The sequence below is a fragment of the Pteropus vampyrus genome, unplaced genomic scaffold, assembly GCF_000151845.1.
Source record: "Pteropus vampyrus isolate Shadow unplaced genomic scaffold, Pvam_2.0 Scaffold48, whole genome shotgun sequence".
NCBI lineage: Eukaryota > Metazoa > Chordata > Mammalia > Chiroptera > Pteropodidae > Pteropus > Pteropus vampyrus.
Genome location: NW_011888829.1, coordinates 2496028 through 2510615, shown reverse-complemented (window position 1 = coordinate 2510615; position 14588 = coordinate 2496028). Strand labels below are relative to the sequence as shown.

The 14588-nt window shown below is 43.1% G+C and overlaps 1 protein-coding gene and 1 pseudogene across 1 annotated transcript in view; one reads left to right on the top strand and one right to left on the bottom strand.

Moving 5' to 3' along the window:
- Positions 1 to 14588, bottom strand: part of SVOPL (SVOP like) — a 44606-nt gene that overhangs the window by 14557 nt on the left and 15461 nt on the right. The window contains exons 6-11 of the mRNA XM_023530267.1: positions 13812 to 13958; positions 10784 to 10857; positions 8320 to 8525; positions 7549 to 7660; positions 6764 to 6845; positions 4689 to 4778 (exon numbers count right to left, since the gene is read on the bottom strand). Coding sequence (XP_023386035.1) covers positions 4689 to 4778; positions 6764 to 6845; positions 7549 to 7660; positions 8320 to 8525; positions 10784 to 10857; positions 13812 to 13958 — 711 coding nt within the window. The remainder of the gene's footprint in view (positions 1 to 4688; positions 4779 to 6763; positions 6846 to 7548; positions 7661 to 8319; positions 8526 to 10783; positions 10858 to 13811; positions 13959 to 14588) is intronic.
- On the top strand, positions 1620 to 1745 carry LOC111739220 (annotated as a pseudogene).

Genomic DNA, 14588 nt, shown 5'->3' with positions numbered 1-14588 from the left:
ACTATAGTAGATACACAGAAGATAAAGAGAAAGGAATCCAAGCATACCACTACAGAAAATCATCAAATCACAAAGGGAGAGCAAGAGAAGAAGAAAACGAAAGAAGAAAGCTAGCAAACAATTAACGAAATGGCAATAAGTACATACCTACCAATAATTACCTTAAATGTAAAAGGACTAAATTCTCCAATCAAAAGACAGAGTGGCTGAATGGACAAAGAATCAAGACCCATCTACATGTTGCCTACGAGAGACGCACTTCAGATATAAGGACACACAGACTGAAAGTGAAGGGATAGAAAAATGTACTTCATGCAAATGGAAATCAAAAAAAAGCTGAGTAGCTACACTTTTACCAGGCAAATAGACTTTAAGACAAAGACTAATAAGAGACAAGGTCATTACATAATCATAAAGGGGTCAAACCAACAAGAGGATATAACCTTTGTAAATATGCACCTAAATATACAAAGACTAACAAAACTAAAAGAAGAAATAAACTAATAATCGTAAAACATAAAGAACTCATACAACTCAATAAAAAAAAAAATTCAATTTAAAAATGGGCAGAGGATCTGATAGACATTTTTCCAAAGCATACATACAGGTGGATCAACAGATACATGAAAAGGTGCTCAACATCACTAATCAGGGAAATGCAATCAAAACCACAATGAGGTATCAACTCACACCTGTGAGAACGGCTATCATCAAAAAGACAAGATCACAAGTGCTGGCGAGGATGTGGAAAAAAGGGAGCCCTCGTGCACTGTTGATAGGAATATAAATTAGTGCAGCCACTATGGAAAAGAATAGAGATTCCTCAAAAAATTAAAAGTAGAGCTATCATGTGATCCAGCAATCCCACTTCTGAGTATTTATCCAAAAGAATCAAAAACATTAACTTGAAGAGGTATCTGTACTCTTGTGTTCATTGCAGCATTATTTAGAATAGCCAAGACAGGAACAACCTAAGTGTCTTTTGATGGATGATTGGATAAAGAAAATGTGGTATATGTATACAATGGAATATTATTCAGCCATAAAAAAGAAATCCTGGCACTTGCAACAGCATGGATGGACCTTAAGACCACTATACTAAGAGAAACAAACCAGGGAGGGAAAGACAAATACCATATGACCTCACTTTTATGTGGAATCTAAAAACAATAAGCAAACAAAAAATTCCAAACTCAGACAGACAACAAATTGGTGGTTGCAAGAGGTGTGGAGGGGTGATGCCAAAGAGATGAGGGAGGTCAAAAGGTACAGATTCCAGTTATAAAATAAATAAGTCCTGAGGATATAACATACGGCATGGCGACTATAGTTAATCATACCGCATTGTGTATTTGAAAGTTCCGAAGACAGTAAATCTTAAAAATTCTCATCACAAGGAAGAAATTTATAACTATGAGTAGCGATGGATGTTAACTTATTGTGACTATTTCAGAATATGTACATATATCAAATCATTGACGTTGTACATTTGAAACTAATGTTACATGTCAGTTATATCTCAAAGTATAAGAACTAGGATCATATTTGGGTAAATGTATATGCATATTTATATATACATAGCCTTAGATATATTGAAAGAGCTTTATTAAAATATATTTGTCTACGGCAAATATATATGTCACCCTGAACAAGCCAGATCCCACCTGATCTCGGAAGCTAAGCAGAGTCGGGCCTGGTTAGTACTTGGATGGGAGACCACCTAGGAAGACCAGGTGCTGTAGGCACAATAAATAAATAAATAGATAGATAGATAGATAGATAGATAGATAGATAGATAGATAGATAGTTGGTTGAACACTAACATAGTTTCTAATAGTTTAAGGTCACATCCCTAGGGTAACCCTAGCCCCGTAAAGTGTCTACCTGAGATAACTCAAGGCTTCCAAAAGAATCTACTGTTTGTTCAGTCGACACCTGTAAATAGGGCCCCTGTCTGGGTTTCATATGGACCAAACTCTCCTTCCCGCTTTTTGCAATTTTTCACTTTCCTGACTTCACTGAGACCCTGCTCATCCTAATCTGTCATTCTCCCCTTTAAAACTCCCAGTCACCTCTGTATAAATCGAAGTTGAATTCATTTCACACTGGACTCTCTTCCCTATTGCAATAGATATAACTGATCAAAATCTGTCCTTACCACTTTAACTAGTGCCTGGTATAGTTTATCTTTGACAGCGTACAGTTTCTCATTAAGTTTATTGCTTATTAGAAATCACTTATGAAAATATGAACTGGATAGATTTTTCATTCTCATTAACTTGGGAAGTTCTGTGTACCATCTTTGATCCATTGGGTTTCCATGTTTCAGAGAGGATCAGGTATTTGACAGGACGACAAAATCACTGCTCAGCTGTGACAATTCAATTAGGGTTTTTATCCTTAATCTATGGGAGAGTTTTTTATGTAGTCTTTTGCTATATCTTTAGGCTATAAGAGAAAGGGTTTTCCAGAATTCAGAAGTCTCCCGTTTCCTGTGAGTACTACACGGCAATGTGAAATCAGAGCCTCATCATGAGCTTGCTCCGCCCACCTCCCTCCACTCAGCATCTCACTACATGGCGACCAGCGTGCTCTTTTTAAAGCGCAAAACGGACCATGTCATTCACTTATTTTATTTTATACCTTAAATTACTTCCCACTACTCCTAAGAAAAATAATCCAGAGTCCCCAGTAAGACACATTCTTCCCTATACTTCTCTCCATTTCGCTCCCACTGCTACTTCCTGTCCTGGAACACCAGTCTCTGCCAGGCCCTGTACCAGCTGTCATCCCACTCGAAATGCTATTCCCTTTTACGACTTGTCAATTTCTCATACTTTAGGTCTCATCTCCAGTGTCACCTTCCAGAGAAGCCTTGCCTAAAAGACCTATCACCCCTTTCATTCATGATCATATTACCGCTAAAGCACTTATCACAATCTGAAACGTGACGGCCTGCTCAGCCCATGACAACCCCGTGTCTGAAAACTGCCCAATTGCAGTGTGTGGCGAGGGTTTTTCTGCTGCGCCACCGAGCGACTTGATTCTGACACGATCTGCAGGAGACAGCATCGGATTGCACGGGCTGACAGCTCCATTCCCCAAGACCGCCCCCACCTCAGAGGCCAGTCACGAGTCCTGGTTGTCACCTGTACTTCTGACCAACTAGCTGTTGATCAGAAGATCCCCTCTTTGGGTTTGATTAATGAGATAGAGCAGCTCGGAATTGGGGAAACCCGCTTACTTACTAGGCTGTCATTTTATCACAGAGGATATTAGAGGAGGGTATGGCTCAAAAGCCAGATGAAGAGGTCCACAGGGTAAGGTCCCAAACGAAGGAGCTTCTGTCCCCAGCATGACAACACATGGAGGCATCTTGCCACCCCGCCCGGAAGCTCTCCGACCCCTGTCCTTTCAGGTTTTCATGGAGGCCTCGTCACAATGGCATGATTGATTAAACCACTGGCCTCTGGTGACAAATTCAACCTCCAACCCCTGTCCCCTCCCCAGGGGTCAGGCGGGTATGACTAAAAATTCCAACCCCCTAATCACGTGGTTGGGTTTCCTGGCAACCAGTCCCCATCCTTCAGTACTGTCCAGAAGTCACCTCATTAACATAATGAGAAGTCTGTGTCACTCTCGTCGTTTAGGAAATCGCACGGGTTGTGGGCACTCTGTGCCAGAAACGGAGGAAGACCACACACATCTGATTATAAACCACAATATCACGAACCCCCTTCAGCCACACTTTACATAACCCTGATTCCTGGCCACGATGGATTAAGCTCAAGTGTGAGCAACTGATCAGACGTGGCTGATGAGTCTCTTTCTCGGGATGCAGAGAGCGCATCACTATCTTCTGGGGGCTGGATGTAAGGATATGTGTTTGGGATTTATGGGGCGGACACACACACACACACACACACACACACACACACACACGCAAGCACACTGGTCTTCGGGGAGACAAGAGTCAAGCTCGAATGCTCAGAGAGATGGAGGTGTGACCTTAGGCCCCAGACAGATGTGAGGACAGGGCCTGGGTCCCTGTCGGCCCCCAGTGCCGGGACCAGGCCCTCCCAGCACCCAGCTTCACTCCCGTCTTTTTTGTTGCAGGCAGCTCGGGGGGATTCCCATTTCTTGTAGCCCAAAAAGTATGACCAAGGGAGAGGGACCAGCCATTGAGCCCTCTGAGGTGCCATGACTATGCAGGTCAGCACATCTGCCTCCGTTCCTCCTGAAACGATGCTCCATCCACGGGTGCAGGTCACCCCTGGATTTTATCCCAGCCTGTGTCTGATTTGCCCAAGCGCTGGACTTACCCTGCCCCAGGCCACCTCCCTGCACCTCTGCTCAACCTCCATGCACTTCTGTGCTGTGGACAGGGTCAAGGTTAGAGCCTCTTGTCATTCAACTGCTCCAGCTCCTTGTGCCATCCGTTTCTTTTGCATCCTCCCCCGACAATGCCCAACGAAATCCAAACCCTGCTCACAATGCAATACCTGCTACTGACTGGACGAAAGCATTAAACTTAGCCCTTTCCCTGCCCAATTCGCCAACGACGGCACCCCAAGAAAACGCACAAAGTAAACAAATCCTTGCTTACATCCTTAACCCGAAGCGACCCGGGGTTCCTCTTCCCCATGTCCCTTAGACCCACCCTCCCTGCAGAGACTTCTGGGTTGTACCTGGGATATAAATGGCGCCACCATTGCCCCGATGCGACACAGGGAGCCGCTGGTCCCCATCCCCAAAGCACGCATCGTCGTGGGGTAGACCTGGAGGGAGGAGCAGAGCGGGAGTCAGTCCAGGCCTCGCCCTTCCCCTCTGCCCTCGCTCCCCAGGGCGGGCTTTGCTACATACTTTAAATGCCAAATATTCCATGTAGGACATAGGTATACAGGGTAACTAGAAGACATTCATTTTCTCAGGCACACAACTTTGAATTTTTAAACGACAACAATCACCCCCCTTCCCCCCCCAAAAAAAACTGCTTAGAAATTGTCCTTTAAGTGAGTAGATTCTAAAATAAGTGTTTAATTGAATATTCCAAATATAATTTTAGAAAGGTTAGCTCCACTTTAGAGCTATAAATGTATGAAGGAGATTCTATTGAAAGGAAAGAAAATACTCCCCAAATAATATGATTCAATGGAACCTTTGATACAGACACAGTGAAAAGAATTACCCAGAGTGCCGGGTAAGCGCTACGCCGTTCAGTGTGTTCTCACTGCAGAATCCTACAGCACTGTCTGCTTTCTCGCTGCAACTTTCATACATTCATAGTAAAATTTAATTAATCTGTACTTCATTAATTCAGAATCCTTAATGAACTGGTGGAAGTTTATTAAGTAAACATTAATAAACTTATTAATGTTATTTAATAAATAAGAATAGAGGGAGAATACTTCATATGAAAGAATGGTTTTTCAAAACTCTGGAGAATTTTCTTACTGCTATACAATAGCAATAAAACGGTTTTCATCGTTTCGCTAAAGCAAAGCACGTAGCCCCTTTATGTGGCTGCATCTTGTTAGCCACCATCTGTCAAATGCAAAAGCAAGATTCTATCCTGCCTCAGAGGACACTGCTGTATTTATAGAAGAAGGTCGGGGTGGACAGCCTTCACGGGGAGCTTGCTTGCTTTTTCTGGAAAATGAGGCTGCTGATTGTACCTAAACACAATGGATTCAGATACGTGGTGATGTTCTTTTCTTTATATAATATCAAAATCTTTTGTTGATGTTTTGACAATTTGGGAGGTGGAATAATAGAAGATGATCATCTTCCGATACACATCTTTGGTTTTTGTTAACAATAAGCATCAGAAAAAAAAAAATACTTAGAAACAACCCTTTATATGACCGCGTTCCAAAATATGTTAAATTCAATATTCCAAATGTAACTTTACAAAAACACCTTGTTACATTACACACTGATTTTTTAGGTTCATAAATTCACAAAATAATTTTAGAAGATGTTAATGGAACTAAATGAAGTATATGTTGAATATGTCATAATTTCCTTTTTTATCTGTGTGTGTCAGGGAGAATATTTCTCTGGCTTTAATGGTTTTGACTTATATCTGTAACCTGAGCAGCCTTCCACATATCCCGAAATGGAAATGAACGCAGCTTTATCACTCCCTATGGCACTGTTTTTTGTAGCTCAATGAATGACGAAACCAGCTAAAATACTAAGTTTCCTATTCAGATGCTGTTTATTTCTAGGAATAAAGTGAAGGTGTAGGAGAAGATCCTCTAACTCCCTCAGGTAGTGCCTTGCATATAATATGATGTATCAATTCCGTAACGAAAGAAAGAATAAGTTACTACATTTGAATTTAAGCTACATGCAGCAAATAACAGACGGAGGGGGATGTGATCTTTCAAAAGAATAAAGGTGAAAAATACATTCTAATTTCAAAACGAGAGAGAAATTTTAACAGCAGCGTGCAGCTACCAGACTCTCTTTCTTCTGGGAGCACGGTGCTTCTGAGTGAGTTGTTTTTTTACACGCATGCTGTTTAGGGAGAAAGGGAGAAAGTCCTTTCTTCTCAGGCACTCACTGGCTTTCACTAGACTCAATGGGGCAGGGGAAACACCATATCAAATAAACGTTCTGGTGTCACCTTAATGGGATGTTTTTAGAAAATCATCAAAAATCAGTGGTAGCCAGGGATGCATTATCCATGGACAGACACCACCTCTAAGTAGCTCATCTTGAATGCCTGGATGTAACTGACCCTGTCCCCAAAACTAACCTCAGCCGTGTAAATGTAGATGGTGTTGAAGTTGGCCGCCACCAAGGCCCTCAGCATGAAGAGGAAGCCGATGAGGCCGGAACTGTGGAACAGGAAGCGAGGACGTTACCGAAGGCGACGTGGAAGGCCGTCCATGGCCCAGACCAAGTGCGTTATAAATGCTCACACACACCCATGAATACCCAGGTCCCAGGGGGCCGCTGCTGCTCGGCTGCCTGATTGTGGGGTCCCGAGGCACATGCCCAACTCAAACCTTCAGTCCTGCTCCCTGCCTTCTCCACTCCCCAAGTGTGCCATTCCAGCCTGGCCCCCCAGATTAGCATCACCCCCAAAATGGTGCAGTTCACACAAAAAGCGATATATATTACCACTGAGGCCACTCTAGGGTTGCAAACTAAGAGCAAAATGAATTTTCACACCATGGGTGTGTCATCTATCACTACACTCTTGACACAGGTCAGGATAATTTGGTTAACAACTAGAGTCCCCTTTTCCAGGAAATTTTACACGAAGATCCTAAATATCTTGGTGGGCGAAGTGAGTACCCCCACACTGGTACCCATATCATAGTGTGATAACTGAAGAGGGGCCCAGTCACACAGAAGTGGGACTGGGAGTGCCTGGTGCCAGCCGAGATCCTTCCAGACAAACAAGCAACCCATTCTTTACTCTCCCGGTGAAAGGAACTTGCCCCCGACCCCCACTGAACACTCTGGGTCTGGGGGCCCCATCTTAAAACAACTGCACAAAGCTAGATTATTCTGAGGCAACCAGAGAGAAAATACCTTGAAGTGCAAATATTGAGGAGAAGGAAGAATAAAGCAGTGCATCCCATGGTGATAGACAGGCTCAGCCGTCTTCCCAGGAAATTAATGCCCAGGATATTTAAAGGATTCACTAGAAAGCAAACAACAGAGACACTTTCTGGAATCTTGAAAGCAAGTGGCATTTATCAACACTGGCACAGATTCTTCCTTGTCATTTCAGGGAGAGGTAACTTTCATCAGAACCTCGTGGATATTCCAGCCAAGACCCGGTCCCATTGTCCTCAACTTTATGACCCCTTTCAACATTTTGGACCCACATGGGAGAAGCACAACAAGCACTGGTGTATACAAAGGGCAGTTTATGCCCAGGACACTTATTACATCATGTAGGTCTACTGTAAATTGCCAACTTGCTAGACCTATGTTTTAGATGTTTTATACTGTTTTTCATTAGTTTCAAGGTGCTATTGAATTTTAAGTACTATTATTTCATGTCTACTAAAACAGAAATAGTACTGCAAATTTAAATCTAACGAGCCATGGTAAGACATCCCTATTTCAGAGATGTTAAAACACGGGAGGAAAATGCCTCTCGGAATTGATATAATTCAATAATTCAAAGCTCTACCAACCCACACTGGAGACATGTCAGCATGATTTGGGGGGTAGTTCAGTTCTACCAGGCGGGAGCCAAGTCTATGACAAGGTCACATTTCTGTCTTCTAAGGCTCTGAGTCGCATGTCCCCACCCAAAATAGCGAGGGGCCCCAAATGGAGAGAGACACTTACGAGCAATTTCACCGACGGTGCTGATAATCATGGTCCGGTAGTCGGAGGGAGCAAACATGTGGCAGTGACAGGGGCTCTGGCTCTCCTCTGAGGCCCCCACAGTCACCACCACCTCGGACTCAGACCGAGAACCGCAGACCAGGTCCCGCTCCAGCAGCTCAGTGCTGGCCAGGATGACCCCATAGTAGGCGAAAGAGATGCCCAGCCTGGAAGTGAGAAAGGATGGACATGAGGAGGTCGGTGGCAGGCCTGATGGAGGGAGAAGAGGGGAGAGCGTTCCAGATGGGAGGCAGAGTGAGCGGGGGAGGGAGAGGGAGAGGGAAGCCGAGCTCAGCTGTCAGGGAGACCGGAGGCTGCACGGTGAGAAATGAATTTGCAAGAGCAGGGTGAGGCTAGGTGGTGGAGGACGCCACAAGCTCGGTGAAGGAGTGTGACGTTTGGATTCGTTTTCTGTCGTTGCTGTAACATGTTAGCACAAACCATGTTAAAACAATACACATTTAGTATCTCACAGTTCTGGAGGTCTGTTTTGTGGGTCTGGTTGACTTCTCTGCTCCGAGTCTCAGAGGCAAAAATGAAGTTGTAGGCAGCATTTTCCAAGCTCGCCCAGATGGTTGGCAAAATTCAGCTCTGGGGCTGTAGAACTCACGTGTTTTCTTGCTGGCTGTTGACCACCTGTTCTCAGCTTCTACAGGCTTCCCTCATTGCCTGCCTTCAAAGCCAGCAGCGGAGGGTCGAGTCCTCTGACTTTGAATCTTTCTGTTCTCTTCTTCTGCCTCTTCTCATCTTTTCTACTGCAGCTATGATTCCAGCTGGAGAAATTTCTGGGGCCCACGTACTCAACACAAGATCATATCCCTATTTTAAGGCCGATAACCTTAATCATGTCTAAATAGTCCCTTCACATCAGCATCCGAATTAGTGTTTTCACCCGGAGTTGGGGCCACCTTGGGGTCACCTTTAGAAGTCTGCCTATCACAAAGGGTCTTTAGCAGGCCATGAGGAGCCACAAGAGGTTTGTGCTTATGCTTCCTTTGTATTTCCGTCCTATTCTTTAATAGATATCTTCGTTGTGATATAAAATAGCATGCAGAAAAGTTCATGTATCAAAGTCAAGAAAAAGAATAATGTCTGCCTCCCAGAAACCCCCCTTGTGCCCCTCTTGGTTTTGCAGAAATGGTTGTAAAAACCAGCTGTGAAAGACATATGGGGACAATCAGAGGAAGTCACATGTGTTCTGGATAATGGATGATATTAACGTGGTGACTGTTAATCTTGTCAGTGTGATTGTGGGATTGGAGTAATCTAAGAAAATGTCCTCAAGTAGGTGAGACTCTCAATAAAGCATCTGGGGATGAAATGCCATGAAGCTTGAAAATACTTCAGCACAGGAAAAATGCAGCTGAAGCAAAACGGGTGAATATCGGTGACTGTCAGATTTGGGTGATGAGTGAATCAGTTTATCACGGTATCTCTGCTTTCATGTGTGTTTGGAAATTTTCATAATGAAATAGTTAAAAGTAATTATGATACCTCCTCTTGTTATTAAAAGAATTTTAACCTGTTTAATTTCCAAATATTAAGAGTATATTTAAAATTACAGTCTCAAGAGGAGGCACACCAACCTATCAATAGTGATTATATCTGAACAAGGCAGATAAACAATCTTTTCCTGAATGCAAACACTGTAGATTAGTTTTGCCTGTTTTCTATCTTTATATAAACAGAATCACATAATATGTATTCTGTGTGTCTGGCTTCCTTTGCTCATTATTACATTTGTAAGATCCAGCTATGTCGAGTGTCAAGCACTAGTTTTCTCATGGTCATTATTGTGTAGTATTCCATTTTATGACTATAATACAATTTACCCATTATACCCTTGATGACATGTGGGTTGTTTGTAGTTTGGGGCTGTTACAAATAAAACAATGTGATGGACATTCGTGTAAATGTCTTTTCGTAAACATACGTAAGCCTTCCTGTTGGGTATAAGCCAGGGGGCGGGATTACTGAGCCGCAGGATATGTATATTTTTCAACTGTAATAGATACCGCCAAAGAGTTTTCCAAAGTGGAAACTCCAATCGGCAGCGTATTAAAGTTCTAGTTACTTTACATCCTTCCCAACATTTGGTACAGTGAGGCTTTTGTTGTTGTTGTTGTTGTTTTTTAAATTTTAGATATTCAGGTGGATTTGTAATGGTGAAACAGGCTGTAAACAGAACATGAGCTCATATGTTCCAAAGAAAAATAAAAAACTGGTTGTAGACGATTAGAATTCTTTTTTTCTCATTTGTAAAATTGTTATTTTATGTATTTCCTTGGTTGGTGTTAGTAGAAAGATAAGACATTGCTGGAGCCTTTCTTGTGTCTCTCCCCAACAGCATTCAGAGTGGGCTTACTTCGGTAAGCTTTCTCCACATACTTGTTGAAAATTCATTTTGAAATAACAACATTCTTACCATATGACCCAGATCTGTAACGTGGTCCGTAAATATTTAGCACCCAACAGGTCTGCAAATCTTCCTCTTTTTTCCTGGGGTAGTGAAAAGGGGAGACAATAGATTTAGTGGGTTAAGGATAAGCGAAGGTATTTCTAATATTTTAGAGCATGGAAAACGAGAACAGCACGGGAATGTGGGGGGTGAGGTCACCACTCCGCTCCCATGAGTACATCTCACCCTAACCCATAGATAATGGCCTTAGGTACATGCTTCTCAGCCAATCAGCCTTTGCATGCTTTTCATTATCATTGGCAAATATCAAAACTCATTGAATTTATGATTCTAGCCTCTTCACTCTTCCGTTTCTCACCAGTGCTGGTGAGGTGGAAAACAGGATACATAAAAAGTAGCCATAAAACTGATGGGCGATGCTTTTAATATTAACGTTGAAACGACAACTCTAATATTTAAAAAGAGTGTGAGGTTTTTACGTAAGAAAAAAAAATGGCATACGCTTGAAAAGAGGGCAGAATGTCTAATTTCTTTTTTTATCTTTAGGGTAATTAGCAAAAGTTCTTGTCCACAGTCAGTGCCTATTAAATACTTTGGGATAAAAATAAATAAGGATGGGTTATATTTGATTGGCAGTAATTGATTTTATGTAAAGTCAGGAAAGTTTTAGGGGAGAAGAAAGGAGAGGGATGTAAGGGGGGATGGACAACGTGGGGAGAGTATGAATATAGCAGGGAGTGACAGAGAAGGGTCGTTGTTATGGGAACCGTGTCTTCCCCCCACCCCCACATTCAGATGTTGAAGTCCTAACCCTCAGAATGTGACTGTATTTGGAGAAAAGGTCTTTAAAGTTAAAATGAGGTCATTCGGGTGGACCATAATCCAGTGTGACTGACGTCCTTACAAAAAGAGGGGATTAGGACAGAGACACACGGAGGGAAGACGATGTGAAGACACAAAGCGAAGATGGCCGTCTGCGAGCCAGGGGGAGAGGCCTCAGAGGAAACCAGCTCTGTAGCACCTCGAGCTTGGACTTGGAGATTCCAGAATTGTGAGAAAATAAATTTCTGTTGTTGAAGCCCCCGAGTCTGTGGGTTTATAGCAGCCCAAGTGGACTAACATACAATGGCGGAGAGAAGGTGGGGGAGGGAGGATGCAGATGGAGCACGGGGAGAGGGGGGGGGGGGAGATGGGGGAGGAAGAGGCAAGGGAAAGGAAAGAGGAGAGGAGAGAACCTCAGTGGTCTCCATCCTGGAGTGACCGTTGGGTTCCATTAAAAAATATATATATGCCCAAAATGGTTGGCATTGGTCCCTCATCATCATACAGCTTTCCATGGTTTTGAGTAATTGCCTCTGCTAAGTTATTTTCCCTTTGCAACGAATTATTTTTTATACTACCGATGATTGACATTTCGTAGCCACTTAAAGATTAGGCGCCAGTCTCTACAAAGCATAATAGCTTCATTTAATCATAGTTGCACAGCAAGAATTAGTCCTTCTGACATGCTTCACATGATAAGATGTAATCGTCAGTATTGGTGGGAAGGTAGGAGATGGCTGATACAGCCTTGTAGTAGCTTCCTGTCCTCTGAACCACAAGAGCTTATTTCCCTAATACAGAAAATAAATTAGAACAACAAATCATCCTTAATCCTTTGGAAGAAAGTTCAGGTTCCTTGTTTCACAGTTAGGTTTTGAGGCGTGTGTAGTAATTAGGATTAACACTCCACAAAAGCAAAATGAGAAGAGCTTACCAAAATACAATCGTGAGTATGGGGGAGGTCTGGGATATTTAATCCTCATGATTTCTGCATTATTATGGAGCACATGCTATCTTGTACTAAAATGTCCAGCGGATGGCCAGGTGGCAGTGAGATTATAGTGCTTTTGTCATAAGCCATGTCCTGGGAAACAAATCAGGAATGCCCAGTGTAGCCCATCTCTCGCTTGGGTGCAGGACACTTAGAGCTGCATATCCGGACACCAACTGACCTGCTGTGGCCACGAGAGAGTAAGATGGTGGTGGTGGTGGGGAGGGTTAGGGACAGCTGCTGCTGCTCTGGACCATGCCATACGGAGGAAGAACCGGCTCTCCCCTAAATTGGTGCAGCCACTACAGAAAACAGGATGGAGATTCCTCAAGCATTAAAAATAGAACTACCTTATGATCCAGTGATCCCATTTCTGATACATACCCAAAGGAACTGAAATTGGTACCTCGAAGAGCTATCTGCACTCCTATTTTCAAAGCAGCATTATTCACAATAACTAAAACATGGAAGCCACCTAAGCATCCTTCGGCAGATGATGGATAAAGAAATTTCATTGTCTTAAATATACACATAACAATGGAATATCATCGGCCATGAGAAAGAAGGAAATCCTGCCATTCGTGACAACATAGATGGACCTTGAAGGCATTATATTAAGTGAAATGAGTCAGACAGAGAAAGATCTCACATACATGATCTCACCTATATGTGGAATCTAAAAAAGCCAAACTTGTGGAAAAAAGAGAGTATGGTGAAGGAAATGGGGGGATGTTGGTCAAAGGGTACAGACCTCCAGTTAGAAGGTGAGTAAGTCCTGGGATCTACTGTATGGCATGGTGACCATAGTTAACCAGACTGTGTCATATACTTGAAAGTTGCTAAGAGGTTGGATCTTAAATGCTCTCACTATAAAAAAGGAAAAGTAATTACGTGTGATGTAGGTATTAGCTGACATTATAGTGGTAATTATTTTGTAATACGTAAGCATATCAAATCACTGTACACTGTGCACCTTAAATTTACACAATGTTGCATGTCAGTTACATCTCAATAAAGTTGGGGGTGAAAAGAACAGGCTCTGCCACAGCACTGGCAGCCCTGGTAACTTCGTGACTGGCAGCTTTTCTCTGTCCCACTGGTACCCCTGCTTTACACTCATTTCCCACCTCCATGGTGATGCCATCTCACTCTGCAAATAGCCAGCATCCTTGTATTCTGTCCTCTTCCTCCTCCTGTCAAGATCTACACTTAGCCATGGACCTCAGGATTAATGGCTGACTGAAGAAGATCATGGAAGACCTTAACTGCCAGGATGAGAATTCTGGGCTTCACCTTGTAGTCAGTGTAAGGGGGCACTGAAGGATCCTGAGCAAAAGAGGTGCTGTGTGGTGTTGGAAGAATATTCATCTGATTGGATAAAGAAGCTGTGGTACATTTATACAATGGAATACTACTCCGCCGTAAAAAGGATGAAATACTGCCCTTTGCGACAACATGCCTAATAGATTTTGAGAGTATCGTGCTAAGCGAAATAAGGCCGATGGCAAAGGACAAGAGCCATATAATTTCGCTCATGTGGGTTATAAAACAAAAAGCAATAAATGAACAAACAAAACACAGACTCATAGACACAGACGACTGTATGGGGGTTACCGGAGAGAAAGCGGGGTGGAGGGAGGATGAAGAGGGTAAACGGGGTCACATATATGCTGACGGAAGGAGACTAGACTTTGGGTGGTGAACACACAAGGCAGTACACACATGATGTTTATACAACTGTACACTCGAAACTTACATAATGTTGTTAACCAAAAATATAGAGATATTCATCTGACGGGGTTGTGCTGGATAAAATCACGGGGCATGTGGCAATGAGGTGGCCATGTGAAAGAAAGAGACTAATGTAAAAGACGCTGTCATGAAGGCAGTGAGGGGACTTGGTCAGCAGGTTGGGCCTGGTGGCAGGGAGGGGCTGGAGTGAGTCAAAGGGGACACCACGGAGGGAGGAGAGCGTTAACTAAGACCTGGCAGGGGATG